Genomic DNA, 20,082 nt, shown 5'->3' with positions numbered 1-20,082 from the left:
TTCACAGACTGCACAAAGCAGCATGCTGTTACGGGAGTTGCACTGAAGGCCTTGTTTCAGCCATCTGGTGCCTCCCTGCGGCTCCTGGGCATGGCTCTTCAAAATCAGCAGATAGCTTTCCGTTCCTTCTGTGGGATTGACGATATTCCTGCTCTCCCTCCATCAGGTGCAGCTATAATGATATAAATGTCTTGCTGAACTCATCCAGCTCCGAGGTCTCTTCCTTGTCTCTTTCCATTTACACAGTGCACACGTGACACTTGGTCTGCACCTGCTCACGTGATACATACAGCTTTACTTGTTGGTGTCCAGGAGCCTGTTGTATGGTTTCCTGAGCAAGGCAGGGGGAGGAAACATCCCAAGATCACAATTAGCGTGCCGACTAAACCAGCGAGAATGTGCTGGTATAGGAAAAATGTTGCTGCATACAGCTTTTCAGTAAGTCCTCTGTTCTAAAAATTGCAAGCGGCGTGTAGTTTGTTGCTGCATAAGTGAGCAGGATGGTATTTGAGCTTCAAAAATACAACAGAATCAGGTGTCTTGTTTCTAAACTGGGCACAAATCTCTGTTCATCTCTACAGTGTTCATGTTTCTGATAATGAGTAGAAAACAAAGCTATGTAGAAGTGTGAATTATGATAATGACAGCAGTACGGAGTACAGGGATTTAGTGGGAGCTTGATAATGTGTCCCTGTGATCTTTAGGGGTGTTGGTATGTAAAGCGTAAAGAAACCCTCATAGCAGTGTGCTGGTAGGGATGAGGCCCCCTCAGAGACACTGTGCATACCTTCTGCTTAATGTGTCTTTTGTCACTCCAGGCACTTGCCGAGAGGATTTGCTGTGCAGGCCAAATAACCGTATTTGTATATATACTGGCAAAACTTCAGGGACAGCAGCTGTATCCCAGCATAAGTGGTACCAATAAAGCTTCCTGGAGAAGCGGTGACTTTAATATAGAATCAGGAAAAGCTGTTTGCGCAGGGAAAAGGACATTATACTGTTATCACTGTCCACCCAAATGTGATACTGGTAGGATTACTACAGGAAAACAACAACAAAACAACAACTCCCCAGAAGGTTGCATTCTTAAATCAGTGTGTTTATAGTAGTAAAATCTGTATGTAGATTGGGTCTGAGAACAGCACATTGATGTTTTTTAGAAGAAAAAGGATGATCAAGAGTTCACGTACATTTTTGGTTTCCTGTGCTGTTGGGATTTCCCATGCTTTCCTTATGTACGTGGGAGCCGGGTGTTGAGTGCTGGAGGATGCTGCAGCCCCTGTCAGAACCCACCAACACTGTACAGGTTCTCTCCAGTAGCAACTGAAGGGCAAGCTTTGCACTCCAGGATACTCAATTAAAAGGTTATCTTTGGAATCCAGTGTGCTTTAACCAGTTGGCGTTGAAAGATGGTATTTCAGCATGTCCATAGATGAGTGGAGTTTCCTGTGCTGTCTGTTACAGCTTTTACTTTATTGGGAGCATTTCTTATGGATAATTAAAGTTTATAGAGAAGGGAATTGCAGGAAAGTATGCTTTTGATTTGCCATTACTGCTTTTATCTGAGATCTCAGATTACTCTATAAACATCAAATGAGTCTCTGAGCACAGAGTAGGTTAGCATTCCACTATCATTATAATCAGTAAAATGAGGGCCAGAAAGTTAAGTGATTTGGTAAAATTATTGAATGATAGTGTTGTGATGCAGCTGCTACATGTAGGCAGCACAAAAGCAATGTAATTTTGCATCATTATGGAAATGTTAGATCAATGAACTGGATACATGAAGAGCAGAATTTACTTCTTTCACAGCTTTCAGACGAGGCAAAGTTTACGGGAGGGTGTAGTTTACTTGTACTTAAAGCATAGCTCTGGAAACAACCACAGAGCTGCCAGGCATAATCTAGTTAGGAAGAAATACTATAAAAGGTGAAATAAAGAAAGCTTCTGCCATCTAGCCCCAGTAAACATCTCTTTTTGAACATAAAGCACATGGATCTAAGTGATGAAAGATCTGACCTACTAGTAATGAGTGATGTTGCCAAGGCTTAGCCGTAACTGCACCATGCTGAGTCAACAATTCTTCACATTGGAGGACCCCTGTTGAATGACAGCAGTATAATGCTATCAGATTTTCACATCTTTTAAATCTGGCGTGCTTTGCTCAGAGGTTCAGTGAGCATTGTTTTCTCTTTGAAATTCTTGAGCTGCGTGGCTGATGTAGTGTTTGAAAAGTTCCCAGGAAGGCTGTGGGTTTTGAAATGTTATCTGTCTATGCTTGATTTTAATTAAAAATGGTTATTCCACTGTGTTTCCTCAGTTTTTATTTTTTTCTTAAGAAGCAGTATACATCTAGTTCTTTAAAAGGTAGCTGTATAATATGTGGCTAATGCAGTTGCTGCTTACACTTGAAAATAATTTTAAATGGTTTTCTTAATCTCTTCAAAGTTCAGTATTGCTATTATACCACAATCCATTTTGCAAATAAATGGTATCTATTGATGAAGCATGCCAAAATTCATTTGACCTATGAAGCTAAGTTAAATAATTCAAAGACAAATCTGTAATGCTTCTCACTATGCATTCTCAGAATTATTTAAATATTTACTATCACTAATGTGTAATAGAAAGCCTTGTGATTCCATCACTACTTACTCCACCCAAGTGCTGTTATATGCTCAGCTTTTACAAGTAATTACTGGGATTGCTGTAGATCTGGGCAAATCCAAGTGCTAAAACCTTTCATACTTGATGAGGAGAATCAAAGAACACTGCAAAATCCTTAGTATGTATTTCTTAATCAGCTTTTGGTAGTACAGTCTTCTTTAAATGTAGTGATTTGCTAACTGTGTTTTATATGTATTTCAGTCCTATAAGATCATCAATTTTGCTCCAAGTCTACTGCAAATCATAGTATCAGATCAAGTTGAATTTCCAGTGCGTCAAGCAGGTGAGAGAAATTCCTTGTTTCATTTTCTTTCGATAGAAAGTCAGTCTGTTAGTTTGACTGAGTATTGAGCTGTTGCAATTTAAGTTCATGTTTGTTCTGAATTTGGAAATGAAAAGGGTCTCTCTTTGCCATTTCTTTCGTACATGAGGGCCAGATAAAACCAAGGGCATAGGGTAGAGTCCTGCTTTGGCTTCCCTGTGTTTCTAGTGATCCCTACTGGATTGCTGTGATACTGATATGAAAAGAGAATGATTTCTGCTCAAAACTGAGTACGCAGGGAGCCTTAGGTATTCTTTCTCCTGGTGGTGAAGAAGTAGTGATGCCAAGAGAAGTGGGAATTAAAAAAAAGTGAATCTCATTTGAGTACATGTTTCTATTTGAAACCCTTTTCCTAGAAAAATGGTTTCTAAAAACCGACCCCCCCCACAATTCCCTAGGTCAGTGGTAGCCACGTGTGCTTAATCGGTATCTGTGGTGTCTGCTTACAAAAGTAGATGTGAAGGAATGTCACATAACTGATAAGTTATAAATTTATAGTCTGAGCATGTCTAGAAAGGTTGCCCAACTGTGTGTGTGAGTTCAGGTATGGTGATGCAGTTAACTGTAGGATATACATTTGTGTAAGATCAGATTCTAAATTCTCGTAATCCATTTTAACTACTCAAATATTTTTGTCAGACACAGAAAATATTCAGCTTTTTCAAGAAATCGATCTTTCTGTTCACAGCTCTTTTTATCCTATGGAACAACATTTCCCGTAGAAGCACTGTTGGGTTTTTTTGTACAGATCCCATTAATCCCCCGAGTGTGTTGGGGCATGCTGACATATGCTGTTTGTCATGCTGGCATTTATTTTTTCAAAGATAATCCAACTTTGTATGGCATTGTTAAACTCTGCTGCAGTAAAGCCTGATGCTTAATCTGGACTCCATAAGATCATTTTTATAAATTAATGTCTCATTTCAGTACCATTCGGGGGGGGTGGGGGGGGTGGGCGGGGAAGTATGTAGAACATAATTTTTGGGTTTTTTTGTTTTTGTTTTTCCAGAGCAGAGGTATAAAATAGAAAAGTAAAGTCAACAGGTTTCCCTGGGAATATTTTAAAAGCCAAGAATTTGTATAACAACAAGATCTATGGGCAGAGTAAATTAAAGTCTTGGGCTGGTCTTTCTGGACCTGTTTCTTGTCTGAATATTCTGGCACGTCATAGACAAAGAAGTGTTTTTCCTCTTGTTCCTATAAAATACTTTACGAACTGCATATTTTCATACTTTGCAATTTGTCATCACCAAGAGAAATGATTGTACCCAAGGATATTTTATTTATACTTTAAAGCCCTAGCTAATAATCAACCAAAGTAGTACAGGGATAAGAGTTTATTAAGAACATTTCTTTAATGTTTTACACCATATTTCATGTTTTGTAAAGAATGCCTACTGGCATTTTAGTACTAAGGCGTAAATGCTGCTTTATTTTCAGTTGAAGATTAACTTTATTTTTCATGGTTTTTCATGTGAGACAGAAGGGAACAATTCTAAGGGATTATGAGAAATCCTAATAGTGAGATAAAGCTTAGGGAATTCACAACAAACATTTTGTTTGAATAGAACGTAAGCCACATGCCAGTTTCACACAGGGCATTTCCCCAAGCAGAGTGGCCCACCTGCCTGTACAGTGATTTGTTTACACGAGCCTTCCAAAATTTCACTTACTGAGCTTGAGTAGTTGTTTTAGGGATGAGCAAAAATGCAGATAAGTAGAATTTTGTTTGCTTGTTTAGAACGATGGAATATTATGTCCATATAGAATAATAAAGAGGGTACCCCAATAGAAGCTGACTGAAATACTACTCTGTTCTGTTTAGAATCACACACTTGAACCTGACCTTGTGTGGAATCATAAAAAAATGGTTTTCTGACGCAGCTGTGCTTAGTACCTATAATTGTTAAGAACTCATGCAATGGTTTTCAGTTGTCTTTTCAATTCTGTTCTACTTTCAACTGTACTACAGGTTGAGCGCAGAGTAATGTGGAGGTGTGTTAGACTTAAGTTATTATTTCCTCAATGTTTTTACTTAGCTGCCATTTACCTGAAGAACATGGTGACACAGTACTGGCCGGATCGTGAACCACCTCCTGGAGAAGCAGTATTTCCATTCAACATTCATGAAAATGATCGTCAGCAGATTCGTGATAACATTGTGGAAGGAATAATCCGTTCTCCTGACTTAGTGAGGTATCTTATACAGTGTAGAGATATTTCTATAGCTCAAGTTTTCAGACCTACCAGTCTTGATGCAGTTAACATGAAAACCTCAAGTTTCTTGGGAGGTGAAGCAAGTACTTACTTTGAAAATGTAATAATAATAAATTTTAACATATTTATGTGCACTTGTTTTCCAGAAATGTAGTAACCAGGCTAAAAGCCCTGTGATGTGATTTATCCTCTTATGGTGTTTAAAGTGTCTTACAACACTTGCTGTAGTGACAGCCTGTCTACTTGCATAGATAGCATAGAGGGCTATCTGCGATAAGAATTAACCATTCAGAGAAATACTGCCCAAGATCTGTTTTCTTTTTTTTTTGTAGGCCTTTTGTCAATTACTTCTGCAATTTTTATATGTAATCCCAGTATTTAAAATGTGTATTAGCATTCTTGGTTTTAAGATGTTAAAGAATGAAGAAATGCTGTTCTCTTTTTGCTGGAAGAATGGTTCAGACTCACAGCATACTACAGGCTATGATTGTTCATTACTTTAATTAAAGTGAGGCTGATAGGATGGGATTAGGCTGTAGTGTATAGATGTTCATCTTTGAAAAACAGAAGAAAATCCTCTTCTCTCTTCCTCCTCCTGTCCACCAGCTAGGTGCCCAAATATGTCATCTTTTGTCAGTAGTCATATCCGGAAGAGGAGTGATTGACTACAGATTGAAATGGGGATTAGAGAAAACACTTTAAAAAGTAATGAAACACCAGAATGCATTAGCTATAGCTTTGCTGTCACTGGAGATCTTTATGAATAGATAAGACAAACACCTGCCAGGAATGCTTGGGATATAAATGGTCCTGTACCAAGACAAGAAAATGAACTAAACCATTGTTTCCAGTTCAGCTTTTCTAACACACTGAATGCAGATGATCAGTATTTCCACTGAAAGAGATAGGTGCTCCTTGCCAAGGCTATGCTGCCAGGTAAGGCAGCTTGTGTTCTTTCTGTGATAATGTAGTAAAGGCATGTCGTTTTCCCCTGCTATCATGTCATAAATACCAAGGCTAAATTTATACAAAAGAATGCAAAATAATGCAAGTTTGAAGAGTGTTTTGCAAACTAGTCCAGGCATCGTTTCATAACCTGATATTCAAAATGTCTTGACATTGCAATGACAATCTGCATCTAAAAGGATTGTTGAAAACCCTGGGACAATCACCTGGAATAAAATACAGACAGGGTTTCTAAATACTGGCTAAACTTGTAGATTTGACAGAGGTTAAAAAACTCCCAAGAAACTTTATTGGAAGAAGCCTGATGTTGTAATACTGATCTTTTTCACTGTTTGCTTGTGAGATGAAGGGGGGAGGAGGAACCAAACTGGCAACAAGCACAAACTCCGAAGGCTTGAGGGGGAAGGTAGGTTTGTAGGAAGCTAAAAGGCTTTGTAGGTGGAGGGCCCCTTTTTGAACTGCTATGCAATAGTGGCTAGTTATGTAATGGACTGCAAGAGGGTACCCAAGGAAAACTAAGTGTAGAAGAACCAATATTTTCTGCAGATTTTTGATTCCTTAGCCAAACCAAGAGTATTACAGTTTCTAGTTCAGTGCCGCTCAACTTTTTTAGTCACACTTCGCTAGGCAATTAACAATCTTGTCTTGCCTCACCATTGTGAATGGCATCTAAAAGTGCATGGAGGGAAAGGAATAGTAAGATGTTTTTACACAGTTGACTCTGCCACATGCTTCAGAGGTTCAGAAAGTGCTGTTCTAGAAGATCCCAGGAAAACTGTAATTTCATGAGGAACCTCTGGCTTGGATTATAACACCGACCAATACTGTTTAATAAAAATGTACGAATTTGTGATTTTGTGGTTGCTTTTGACCTCATAAGCATGTAGAGGTATCAACATTCATTTTCAAAGTACAAAGCTAGCTGGTTTCTTGAGCAATCGATTGTTTTCAAATATTGCCTGGTAGATTTGGAGAGGAGGGAGGAAAGGAGGAAGGTATCTAAAATGTCCTGAAATCAGTTTCTTCCTTAAAATTAAATCCACTGGGATTTTTTGCCTTGTTGTTCCTCTGCTGCTTCTCAAAACTCTTTCAGTGCTGTCAAAATATGTGTGATACTTACAATGTAATAAGTATATTGTGGCCAATCAACCAAGACTTGGGATCTATCCTTTAATATTAGACACTATGACTTGATCTTATTTACTTACAATGTATTTCTTTTTGCCTCCCGCCATAGAGCCCAGCTGACGATGTGCCTCCGTGCTATCATTAAACATGACTTTCCTGGCCATTGGACAGCTGTGGTAGACAAGATAGGCTACTACCTGCAGTCTCAGAACAGTGGGAGTTGGCTTGGGAGCCTCCTGTGCCTGTATCAGCTGGTGAAGACTTATGAGTAAGTTGATGTCCATCAGTAGATGAGGAATCAGTACTTTTAGTCTTAGCTGATTACTGGGAATAACATTCTTAAGAGCACTGGCAGTTCTACAAGGAATTTGGATAGAAAATGGCAATTAATAATTGTCATATGTTTCCTTTCCTGCAAATAAATGAAAGCCATTCATCATCTTTATATCAACACTGAATTGAAAGCAGAGATGCCAGCAATAATCTGTATGAATTTACTGATGTATTTCTCTCAAGGCTTTGTACTTTTGATCTGACTTAATCCACCTGTGAAAAATTTCTTAAATGTTTGTAACTTCTTTTGTTTGAAAATTCCCCAAATGCTGTTTATACGAATACAAATTATTTGTTACTTCTCTATCCTGTTACATATTGTTACCTGTACCATCCTCCTGATAGTCTAAATCCACAAAACGTAAATTAGAAGTGCAGTGAACTTTCACTCATTTAAAAAAAGATATTATTGGTTGTTATGTATGAATGCTATAAACCACACAAAAGAAATCTAAACAGAGAAAGAGAGAATCTTTAACAAATAAAGGAACTGTCTTTCCTTTTCAATGGCTGTTCACTCCTATTTGTTCAGCACCCAACCTGGGTTTAGCATTGGTATGAATGTCAGAGGAATTCAGCTCCCTGCTCCTGTGAGCTGACAATTCAGTAGTAAAGAACATTAGTTCTTCCTGCCAATAGCTGCATTTATATAAGGTAACATTTGCTGGATTTCATTTCTGTATTTACAGGTTAGGGAATTTGCACAAATTGTTGGGGTGGGGGCTAGAGGAGGGGAGAGTGAATGAGTGAGTGCTGGATTTTTTTATTTTATTTTATTTTTTAAGGTACAGAAATTAAATTGCTGGTGCGGAATAAGCATTAGAATCTTCAGTGTGTAGATCCTGGACCAACATTTTTGTTTCCTTTGCAGATACAAAAAAGCAGAGGAGCGAGATCCTCTCATAGCAGCAATGCAAATATTTTTGCCTCGGATCCAGCAGCAGATGATCCAGCTTCTGCCTGATAACTCTCACTATTCTGTACTGCTTCAGAAACAAATCTTAAAAATCTTCTATGCTCTTGTTCAGGTTGGCATCTATGTAGAGGAAAACCTAAACTTTTGCTTTGCTGGGCACAATGACCCCCTTCAGTACACTCGTGGGTGTGATTGTGTAAGAATACCAGTTTGGATGGGAAAAGTCATGTACAATAAACAGTTTTTATAAAAATGTGATCTTTATAGATTTTTCTGCTTCAAAACTGGTCATGTGATCCCCCAGATTAAATTTTTAATGAACCAAGGTATTTCTGCACGTCCTATTTGTAAGCTTACTGGAGAAATGTTCCTATTTTTATGAAGTTACACATAACCTGATATAAATAGCGTGAGCATCTAGACTGTGCTAGTTGGCCTCTGAAAGTGTCAGTAGTGGATATAGTGGTACAGTTGTCAAATAATGCACTTCAGTAGGTGGCATTTGTTGTTATCTTCTGAAGATCTAGCAGAAATTATTTATTGATGCACATGCATTGTACAGAGATGAGTTTGGCTTTTACAGGGATGAGTTTGGTGAGGAAGTACTTTTAGAGAATGGGAAACAAAACAAGATCCTACATAAGGCGTAGCCTGAAAATTATTACTGCGGGTTAAAAAGTTAAAGTAGTTTGCTACTAGATGGGGGGGCAGATTAAAAAGATCCCAAGATCCTATTTTGCTTTTCAATAGCTTGCCTGAATGTTGTCACTTTGCTTTGGATTTTTATAGAGAAGTCAGATTTACTAGATAGTAGCTAGGTAGTAATTAGGAGTACATTTCACTTACTAAAATACTATTGGTTTACCCAAACCCTATAATGTAGATGCTACTGTGGTCCCTAAAAGTTAGCTGGGCTATTGTGAAAGAAGAGGAAGAAATATACCAAGGAACTTTACTTAAACAGTTGCCTGCCCAGAAATTCCTCTGTAAATTGTACCAAGGAGGAAGCAATTAGAGTAGTATTGATTATCTAACCTAATTAGCCTTAATTTTCCTTAAAACCTCATCTTTCTCAGAATGTAACTACTGTAGAAACATCTTTTACCTTTTTCAGAGAAAATTTGTATTGCGTGACTGTGAGTTTTCTTCTTGTTTCAGTATGCGTTGCCGCTCCAGTTGGTGAATAACCAGACTATGACTCAGTGGATGGAGATCTTCCGTACTATCATTGACAGAAATGTCCCTCCAGTAAGTTTTAGTTTTGTAAAGACCTTTGATACTTGGGTGTTGACATTTGAGGAACAGTCAATGTGAAGATATTCTAAGTGTTCCATTTTTTAAGGTGTTACCTGTGTAAGATTCTTATCCTTGTAATAAGTGGCATTTCTGACGGAAATGCAGGATGATCATGTAAGCTGTCAGAATTCATTGTCTGAGGTAGTGACACCATATAAACTCTGATCTGGGATATTTTGCAAGTTTCCAAGTATTTTAGCCAGCTTGTTTTAAACAGGAAACAAAAGGTGATCACAAACCTGTCATTTGTCTCCATTACTCTTTTTCTTTCATCTGTCCTTAATGTTTCTTGAAGAACAAATTAAAAATAGTAATATAAAAATAGACAAAAAAATAACAAAATAAAAAAGTAAATTCTTGTTTGTGTGTGTACAACATTAACTGGCATTTCCTAAGTGTTTTAGAAATTTATTTCACGACCTCAACATTCTTATAATAGCTTTTGCATTAATATATGGTTAGGATGTGTATATTTGTTTTAAGCCAGAGTGCATGCCACCATGTAGTATTCAAGTATATCTGACAGTTTCTGTTTTTTAAATATGCATAGTTTTGAAAATTGAAGTACAGGCATTGTACAGGTATTGAACATATATGGGTACATCGACTAATTAAGATATTTGAAAGTTCGTGAATGTTACATAGCTGGTAACAATCAAAGCTTTAGTCAGTGCTGTGCATTTGTATTAGTTTACTTGGTAAGGAATATTTAAGTCATCATTTATCTCAACAATACACGGCTAATTTAAAATAAATGTATTTATTTATAGGAGACTTTGCAGATTGACGAAGATGATAGACCGGAGCTGGTGTGGTGGAAATGCAAGAAGTGGGCACTGCATATTGTAGCTCGTCTTTTTGAACGGTAAAAAACTAACAAACTGATAAAAAACTAAATTTGGATTACAAATCTGTAATGTTACTTGAGGTGCAATTAGACAAGACAGTTCAGTTGATTTAACAGCCCATGGTCACCAAAAAGGTGTTCCTGCTGCTGTCCTCTGCTTTTTACCAGCACAGGCTGTTCTGAGCTCTTAGTGAAATCGTTTGACTAAGATGGCAAGAAACTAGCCCCACTGGAAAAGTACAGGGTCTTTTATTTTGGTTTGTTGTGTTGCTTTTTTTTTTTTACTACATTCAGCTACAAGTCCTTATATTCTCAAATGTAAAGGCAGGGGAAGATTTGAAGATAAATCCATAAACGTGGAAGTTATAGAGCTTGTAACTAAAAGGCAGCTATATTTACTTGACTTTAGTATTGTAGTTTATGATAATCTGAGAAAAGGGAAATGGGGCATTATAAGGGAAATAATGGCTTAGAAGGAACCTGTGGGAAAGGATACTTTTGGAGATGGAAGACTACTCAAGGTCCTTTGTGTTTTGGAAAGTACTGTGTTACTGTAACAGAAGTTACAGTAGACTTCTCACAATGTAAATATCTGTGTCCTCTTCTTTTCAAAGGTATGGAAGTCCTGGAAATGTAACTAAAGAATACTTTGAATTCTCAGACTTCTTTTTAAAAACATATGCTGTGGGCATACAACAGGTAAGTACAGTTCATTTGGTTCTGAATGAAATAATTTTCTCTGAAGAAATGTATTTTCAGCACTATGCTTGTACTGCAGTTCATTCATTAAACAAAAATGAACGTCAGGCAGGATTCCTTTTAGTGATTGAGAAGTGCAAGACAAGTGCTGATAAAACAGTATTATCATCATATATAAGCATTCTAGATATGTCTGAGAGAAAAAAACTATAGATGCAGAGGCCTCATGTCATAGAAGGGTGGTTTTTTCAGACCAGTCTTTAGTAAGTGCTTTTGCTGCAAACAACTTAGGCACAGTAATGTAATGACACTGTTGTATTTCAAGGAGATACAGACAGATTAGAAGGTGTCTGGAGAACAGTAATAGAAGTTACTTTATATCTAGAAAGCATATTTTATGAAAATATAGCATAAATTTGTAGTTTGCAAGGAAATTCTTTTGGGTGGGGAATGCTAATTATTTGTGAATAACATGGTGTTGTGGACACAGTTCAGTTCTGATAAAATTGCATAGAAGAAAGGCAATTTCTGTCAGAGTTCTCTTAGTTCTCTGCCAGCTCCGCTGTAGGCTCCTGGGAACGTGGGCTTCCAGCATCTCCCGGGTTTGGTGGAATGGCTATAGCTACTGGGTGCCTGAAAGCCCTGAGAGTGCTGACTCCCAGGCTTGGATGTTTTTGGCACAGCTCCTCCTCATTCAGCCTGCCATATACTGGATGACTAGGAGCAGTAGTTGCCAGGCTTTTGGCTCAGCTAAAGCTCTTGGGTGTCCAGGCTTTGGGTTACAAATTCCAAACAGATTCCTAAGAAACCAGGAGAATGCAGTACACTCTCCTGCTCATGATTCTGGGCTCTTGATTCCCTTTGGCCTGTAAACCTTGAAACCATCTGGGAATGCTGTTTTTTCATGTGACAAGTGTTTGGATAATGTGTATTTCCAGAATATGTGGCTCCTCAGCATGCTGCCAGATGAAATATCCCTGACGTGACATCTGCAGCCATCTTACAGCTTAAATTTCCAGTGTCTTTGATGCAGGATGCCAGGCTGTTGTTGTCATTTCAAGTCAAATTTAAACTAGATTTCAAAATACCAGGGTTGTCCGCAAAAAAAACCCCACCAACTTTTCTCCATCCAGTTTGACAACAGAATTGTTTATCCCTTAGCATATTAATTTTGTGTAAATATGTAAATATTAAGAATGAAGGAGAGGAATGGTTGTGGTGAGGCTGTAAGCATTAATTGAAAAGGGGAACAGTCTAATATCTATTCCAAAATCCTTGCAATGTTTAAGTCCTTAGTGGAAAAATAGACTCCCATGGGCAGTTATCATTTGAAATACTTAAAAGTTTGTCTAAGAGATTAGGCTATGTAGCAGAGGGAGCAGTTTAGCTTTCAAGTTAAATGGACTGGACAATCTGCACATTTCTTCCATTTCTGCTCTTAAATGCTGATTTGTCACATTTTTTTGCAGACCAGTAAGAATTCTACCGTGAATATTACATTACTAAGCCTTCATTAGTTATTCATCAGTTGTTAAGTGCTGACAGTGTGGTAGAGTCTATATGAGATGTAGACGATTCTTGCCCAAGGAGCATATCGTATAAAAGACTTGAGATCAGACTTAGTATTCCTAATAAAAGAGTTAGGTTCACAATAAGATTTGTTATAATCTTATGAAGAATTATGAAGCAGAATTGTCCTTCTGAAAAGACGTGATTCAATGTTTTGTTATGTAGTGCCCTTGATTTTTACTGTTATTCATGTACATGCCAATTCTTACACTTATTGACACATAAGAGTACATCTGCCATTAGTGCAGATTAGTGGCTTTGCACTGTAGGTTTTTCTTAGTGCAGCAAGCCTTTATACCAAGGAAGCTTTGTGTGATGGAGTTTGTGGCAGCATGCTAGGCGATACTATCTGATGTTTACAATAGGTAATTGAAGTTAAGGGTTTTGCATCTCTTCTGATTCACAGATCTAAACGGTAACCTATTCTTTTCTAGTTTAGTATTTCTATTCTTATCACTGTTCTTCCAAAGTAATTTGTTGTCTTTGGGGGCCTGTCATTAAAAAATGAATACAGGCACCACTAACAGATCTAGAAGCCAACCAGTTTGAAAATATCACTGTGTCTTTTCCTTATCTATTCCAAATTTTGCTGAGGCTTGTGTAAACTGTGAGCCTGTGAACATTGCAGTATATCTTTGGCTTACAATCACAAGGGATCACATGGTAGGGCTAATAGTAAAGGTAGACATGTACATGAATGCTTGCAGGATTTGATCCTTAACATTTATGTCATCTCTGTTTTCTGGATCAAAGGTGTTTCAGTGATTACTAACAGTAGAACCTCTGCTATAAAACTAATTATTCTGTCCATGTACATTCACTGAAGAGGTGGACTGCATGTCTATGCGTGAGAATTTTCGGTCTTTATTTAAAAATATCAATTTATTTCTTTAGGTTCTCTTAAGAATCTTAGACCAATACAGGCAAAAAGACTATGTTGCGCCACGTGTTCTTCAGCAAACGTTAAATTATCTGAACCAGGGGGTTATTCACTCTGTAACATGGAAGCAAATGAAGCCACACATACAGGTCAGTGCACAAAACCCAGTCACAAACACTGCATGTCATCAGCGTGGTTAAAATAACTCCAAAACCCCCACCAGTTCTGCAGTTTTAAAGAATGTTTCGTGAATCTTTGATGCAGCAGTCGATCTGGGCAAAAAATAGCATTTATACATTAATGCGGTTGATTTTATTGGTATTATGACTACCTTTTATTGCAGATATTGTAACCTCAATTAAGGAATCTGTTCTATAAGTTCTTTATTTTTATTTTTGAAGTCTGCCAGACAGTCATAATGTTCTGGCTTTTATTAGTTGCTAGTGTTCAGAATTGTCTATAGATTTGGAAATTCAGAATTGATTGTCATGCAAAGAGAACATAAACTATAAGGTATTGAACTCTGTGTAAAGGACATGCTTCATAAGTGAACTAAGAACAAGTGAAATGTTATTTTTATGCTTTTATTTTTTCATGTCATAAGCTCCCTTGCTGTAGTTAATTAATCCCATGACTGTTAGGAAGAAGGACTCTGAAATCCATTCTCATGTTAAGTGTTGCATAGGTGAGATCCTTCTGCAGAATACGATGTTCTGCTGTTCATAGACGATGTATGTCTTGAAGTGTATTTTGCATGGTACTGTATTATTATAAATATATAATTATTAATGTGTAGGAATGTTGCAGAAGGTAAGTATGTATATTGTAAGTTTATTTCTGATAGCCAAAATAAAAGAGCACTGATTAAAAGAATTTTACTTTTCAGAAAAGTAGGTTGAGTAAATTAGTGTATAGTGGAGGGAAACTGTACTGGAATTTGATTTTATGTGTGCTTATGTGTATTTGACTTCTCTAATATTAGACTATAACAGAAGAAGTGATATTCTCTCTAATGTGCTACAAAGATGAGGATGAAGAGCTCTGGCAAGAGGATCCATATGAATATATCCGAATGAAATTCGGTAAATGTTTGTGTTTAACGTTTATTTTTTTGCTTTCATTGTAACTGTACACTATAGTCCCAATTCACAGCATGGCCACTGTAATGTCTCTGTCTTCACCAGTGTCCTGAACAATAGGAAGAAGAAAATTTGGTTCTTAAATCTCACCAATCTGTAGTTAAAAGAAGGCGGCAGATCAAGTGAGTTTTGGCCACTTGGCTGGTAGCTTTAAACTAAATGATTATCTTAACTTTTTTTCCTATTTCACATGTGCACAGTGCAGCCCAAATAGATTGGCATGCTCACTTTTTAATGCCAGTTTCAGAATCCAGAACTGCAGTGTGCCAGCTGCCTGCAAGTTCTTGCAGCTCTCGCTTTGACCAGAAGAGGCCTGACTTGCTCTTTCCCTATTGAAAATTGTTAGTCTTCAGCATTTTGTTACCAATTATTATTATTGAATTGTAAGACAATTAGATATATGTATTCTTTCAAAGATGTAGTGCAAAAATCTTTGGAATATCACATAGAACCATATTATGAATAATTACTGTTACTAAAAGAGTCATGTCACTGAAAAAGAGAAGGATGCTTTTAAAATACAGCAGTTTTAGCAGAAAACTCCTGTAAGCCAGGCACTACGGAGATATGTAGCATTTGGTAAACTTCCAGTTAGTTTATTTGGGATTCACATATGAGAAAACAGAATTTAAATTTTCACAGAAAAATCTTGGAGAGTTGTTATGCAAAAAAATTAATCATGATACAGTGTTGGTCACTGGGGCACAAACACATTGCTGATTTTTGGTTCTTTCTGTGTAAATAGTGAATCCTATTTTATATATAGTTGAAACAGTTAAATACAGATCTAAATTGTATTGTGGAAGGTAAAAAACCCTTCAAGCATAAAAGTACATTAATTTGAAGTTTAGTGAGGCACATTTTGGTTTGGAACAAGAATTCCAGTAGTCTGGTAGTATTTCTTAATCATTATTTATCTTCAAGTTCTCAGGAAAAGTTAGTGTGTAACTTTAACCACATTTTAACATTATGTTTTTAGATCTTTTTATTTGATTTGTGTAGGGACATTTGGATTAGAACATGTTTGGCAGAACAGATTTTTTTTTTCAAGATATAAATTGTATTTTCAATGTGATTAAAGGAGGTTTACTTGTAATGAATGAAGCTAAAAAAGCTTCAACTTTCAGCAGATTTAAAACTACCCCAGATCCAAGTACTTTTTACATACAAAAAGTTTCCCATGAGGTTTTAATAATATCAAGCCAAAAATGTGTACATATGGTACACAGATGGTGCTGGAATGTATTGTTGTTCTTCCTATAGTGGTTTTAATTAAAAAAAAAGCCAGGATTTTTCATCCCTTAAATACCTGTTTTCAAAAGAATTAATGAATAAATAATGCGTTCCTAATAAAGGCAATGATGAGCCGTCAGCAGATTTGGAAGGAAAGAAGTAAATGTTTTCATAAGCTATGTGACATAAGCTTGGGTCTTACTCTTTAACCATGAAGTGAAGACCACTGTGTCAATAGTTTTGAAGTTAAATATTCACTCTGATTTTGTGATATACCACAAACAAAATGGTTTATAAAAACTTTATTGGTATGCCATTCAGAAAAGGAGTATCTTTTTTACCTTTTTTTTTCCCCCCAATTTGTTAGATGTATTTGAGGATTATGCATCCACTACAACAGCAGCACAGAATCTCCTTTATACTGCTGCAAAGAAGAGAAAAGAGGTATGGAACTAGTGTTTTTTAATTATGTGAAGTTTTCTTAACAATGTCATTTTCCCTCAAATTTGAAGATGCTATGGGAAGCTAGTCTTGAAAAATCTACTTGCTAATACATAGTCAAATGCTTTTCTGGCTGAGTGCTATTAATTATGGGAGAATTAAAATATGTGTGTATGTATAAATAAATAAATAAGTGGATTCCTCTTGCAGCTTTACAATTATCCTGCCAGATATGAACTGAGTTGGAATAGACGTACTGGTATTTTCCAGAGTTTACAAACAGCCTCTGTCATGGCTGTTCTGAGCTTCCCAAATTAGCAGGAGGAAAAGAGAACCTGATCTTTATTAATTTTCACTGATACTATTTAAAATCCTGTTGACAGCAATGAAATTAACAAGAACAAAACCAATTTCATAGTTACTTTTTAAATGAGGGCATAGCTTTGCTGTAGATCTTTCTGTACTTAGTGATCTGTGCAGGAGTATCCAGCCGAGCCCTGGAAAGCACACAACAGTTTGCTAAAACTGCCAACTTTTTTCTGGGTACCATTTTAACATCCAGTAAACATGGAACTCTGTTTCCAGATGGATCTTCAGAGAAGAGCATAGTCAGATGGAATAGCCTATGACCTTTCCACTGCTTTATTGTCAAAAACGTCCTTGCCCACTGACCTTCTAATTTTCATAATTTGTACTGAGATTGTCAAAATGTCATAATATCTGAAAAGCACATAGTGGGTGTGGAAATGACAATAAACAATTGGTTTTGTGAAGAAACCTTTCTAAGTCTAGTCAACTGTAGAAGTTACTGCCAAAATCAATAGATTAAAATAAGTTTATGAGGGTTTTGTCCAAGGTGTTCTTGAATATGTATTTTGTTCATACGTACATATACACACATGTACGTATTTATATATGTGTGACACAAAACAGAAGAGAAGTTAAGGGAAAAAAATGGTGAGGTACTGTTTGAGCCTCTTGCCTTTTCATTACCTTTTTTGATTTGCCTCAAGACAACAATAAAAATATCTTACTTACTATTACTAATGTGAGATTTCAAGGAGATTGTTTGACAAGTTTGGCTGAAAAGTTTAAAAAGAAATCTTCTCAGTTTTAACTATGGAAAGATGTTACATGTAGTACCTCACAGTTGCTTTGGCCAAGAAAAAATTTCTACTTTAAGTTAAAAACATTATATGAATTTTTTTAACAATGCTATTAAAATAATTTGACAAAAGGAGATTGTGTGTTTTCTGTCTTCTGTAGGTATTACCAAAAATGATGGCTTATTGCTACCAGATTCTGACAGAGCCAAACATTGATCCAAGGAAAAAAGATGGAGCTTTGCACGTTATAGGATCCCTAGCAGATATTTTACTGAAGGTAAGTGGGTAAAGAAGTGAAAAAGGTTAGTAGTTCTTATTATCAACTGCCATTTCTGATAAAGTTGTAGCTTATAAAGTATGGCTAGCCTTTGGCCATATTTATGAAGTCTGTAGAGAGATTGTACTGTGCAATAAGAATCTGTTTCTTAAAAATATTAACATTCTTTCCTGGGTTTTATATTCCCATTTTCTATGCAGATTTGTCTTCTCAGGTTGCTCCAAAGCTCCGTTTGTTTGCTACAGAACAGTCCCCTGGTCCTCTCCTGCTTTCCTTGTGAAATGGAAGGGTGTTAAAAAAGCAAACATGCATTCCATCAATAACATTGCTTATGATTCTTCAGCAAACTCCTCAAACAGCCTGTGCTATTGTGGGCTGCTTCTGGTTCCAGAAAAATGTTTACTTAACATGTTGCAGGAATGTGTTGTCTAGCTTTCCAGCTTTCTTACCCTACAATGTGTGGCTTTAAGTCTTATTTCATCAGCCAGTTGGGAGTTTTGAAAATAACTGGAAAGAGCATAGAGTTTCTATTCTTCCTCCATTTTTCTTATGGACAGTACCTCAGAATTTTGATTATTTTTCTGGAATTTGAGTACACGTTTAATCCACACTGTTGCTGTCTAATGTAATATAAATTATGGTTTCCTTTACGCTTCTGTAGACGATGGAGTCTAAAGTATGCCCCCTCCATGTCAAAAGTTATTGCCAAAAAGTTACCACTTTTAGCCTGAGAATAGCACCGTTGTGCTGGAGGCTTCCTTTTAGAAGTAGTTTATTTTATTTTATGTATGAGTTTTCTGTGCAGGATATGTCTTCATGTTACAAGCAACATCTTAAAAACATCTACCATCTATTTTTTACCAATGTACCAATCTGTGATCTGATCTGAAATCCTGAAACATCAGTAACTTTTGTGGAAATTTTGTAGATTACGTTGGATTGTAAATGCCCTCCTTCATGCCGGAGTATAACAGTGAAAGAGAACATTGTGTTGTGAGGAGCCTTTCATCTTGACTTGGGGGTTTCTAAACCTGAGGAAATAAAAAGGATTTATTCCAGCATACCACTCTTATTTGAAATTTTCAGTCTTGAAACATGAGGTTATAATATACATTGTAAAAAAAGTAATAATCGCTGAACACTGCAGACTCCTCTCAACTCTGAATATTTTGTGTTTGGGATTTGGCAGAATGAAAAATTCCATTAACTGTTTCTGTGTAAAATACTTGATTTGTGCTTTCTGGCTGGTGAGCTGACTGAGATAATAGATTGCAAGGAGCTCGTAGACACAGCGATCCTGCCTTAACCACCTGGCTTTCCATAGTGGCTCCAGTTTAATGCCTGCAAAACTTTGACCTGTGTGCACAAGGGAAAATTCTTTTCCCTTTGTGGTTTTTCTCTGCTCAGTTCTTCATTTGCCTTTCTGAGGGCAGGGGAAATCAGTGTGGGAAAAAATTATGTATGCATTGGTGAAGTAGTAGTGTGATCACCTAAGTTATATTTTGTATTGAGCGTCCCCTTTCACCCTCTTCCTATCTCAGCCACTGAATCATTCCTTTAGATGGTAACAGCATATACCTTTTCTAGTATCCTGGGGCTGTAAGTGCCCGGACGGTCCCAAGTCTCTATGCTGATGGTCCTGGCTTCCTGTGAATATCTTGGGGTTGGCCAAGGTTGTAATAATTAAGGATAATTTTCATCAAATATCCTTCTCCAGCCAAGGAGATTTCTATCACAAAGGAATTAGCTTAGTCTATTAAGAAACACACAAAAAATTGAAGTTACTGTTGTTACTTTTGATGCTTATAGTAACAGTAGGTCATTTGAAACTCATATATGTTCCATACTAAGCTTATATTTATCTTCAGGCATGTATGTACTCCTTTGTAGGAAGAATGGAGGTAATAGATCCTAATTAATTTTTAAGAAAAATAAGCTGGAATCAATTGCCTTAAAGAAAATGGAAAATTCCAGTTTACAGTATTGTAATGAGTAATGTGGAGTTGAATATTCTATGTACAGTTCTTTCACTTAATCTGGCTATGA

General features: G+C 36.8%; 1 protein-coding gene across 4 annotated transcripts in view; it reads left to right on the top strand.

The window, feature by feature from the left end:
• IPO8 (importin 8) overlaps positions 1–20,082 on the top strand; it is a 50,854-nt gene that overhangs the window by 5,813 nt on the left and 24,959 nt on the right. For all 4 annotated transcript variants that reach the window (XM_040594879.1, XM_040594877.1, XM_040594880.1 and 1 more), the window contains exons 2-12: positions 2,869–2,950; positions 5,029–5,185; positions 7,410–7,568; positions 8,505–8,661; positions 9,708–9,797; positions 10,616–10,710; positions 11,307–11,391; positions 13,855–13,989; positions 14,823–14,922; positions 16,580–16,656; positions 17,920–18,036. In XM_040594879.1, the coding sequence (XP_040450813.1) occupies positions 5,049–5,185; positions 7,410–7,568; positions 8,505–8,661; positions 9,708–9,797; positions 10,616–10,710; positions 11,307–11,391; positions 13,855–13,989; positions 14,823–14,922; positions 16,580–16,656; positions 17,920–18,036 (1,152 nt within the window). In that variant the 5' untranslated portion in view covers positions 2,869–2,950; positions 5,029–5,048. The remainder of the gene's footprint in view (positions 1–2,868; positions 2,951–5,028; positions 5,186–7,409; positions 7,569–8,504; positions 8,662–9,707; positions 9,798–10,615; positions 10,711–11,306; positions 11,392–13,854; positions 13,990–14,822; positions 14,923–16,579; positions 16,657–17,919; positions 18,037–20,082) is intronic.

The sequence above is a fragment of the Falco naumanni genome, chromosome 5 (genome assembly GCF_017639655.2).
Source record: "Falco naumanni isolate bFalNau1 chromosome 5, bFalNau1.pat, whole genome shotgun sequence".
Taxonomy (NCBI): domain Eukaryota; kingdom Metazoa; phylum Chordata; class Aves; order Falconiformes; family Falconidae; genus Falco; species Falco naumanni.
The sequence above is the reverse complement of the archived record's forward strand: the minus strand, read 5'-3'. Positions and strand labels throughout refer to the sequence as shown.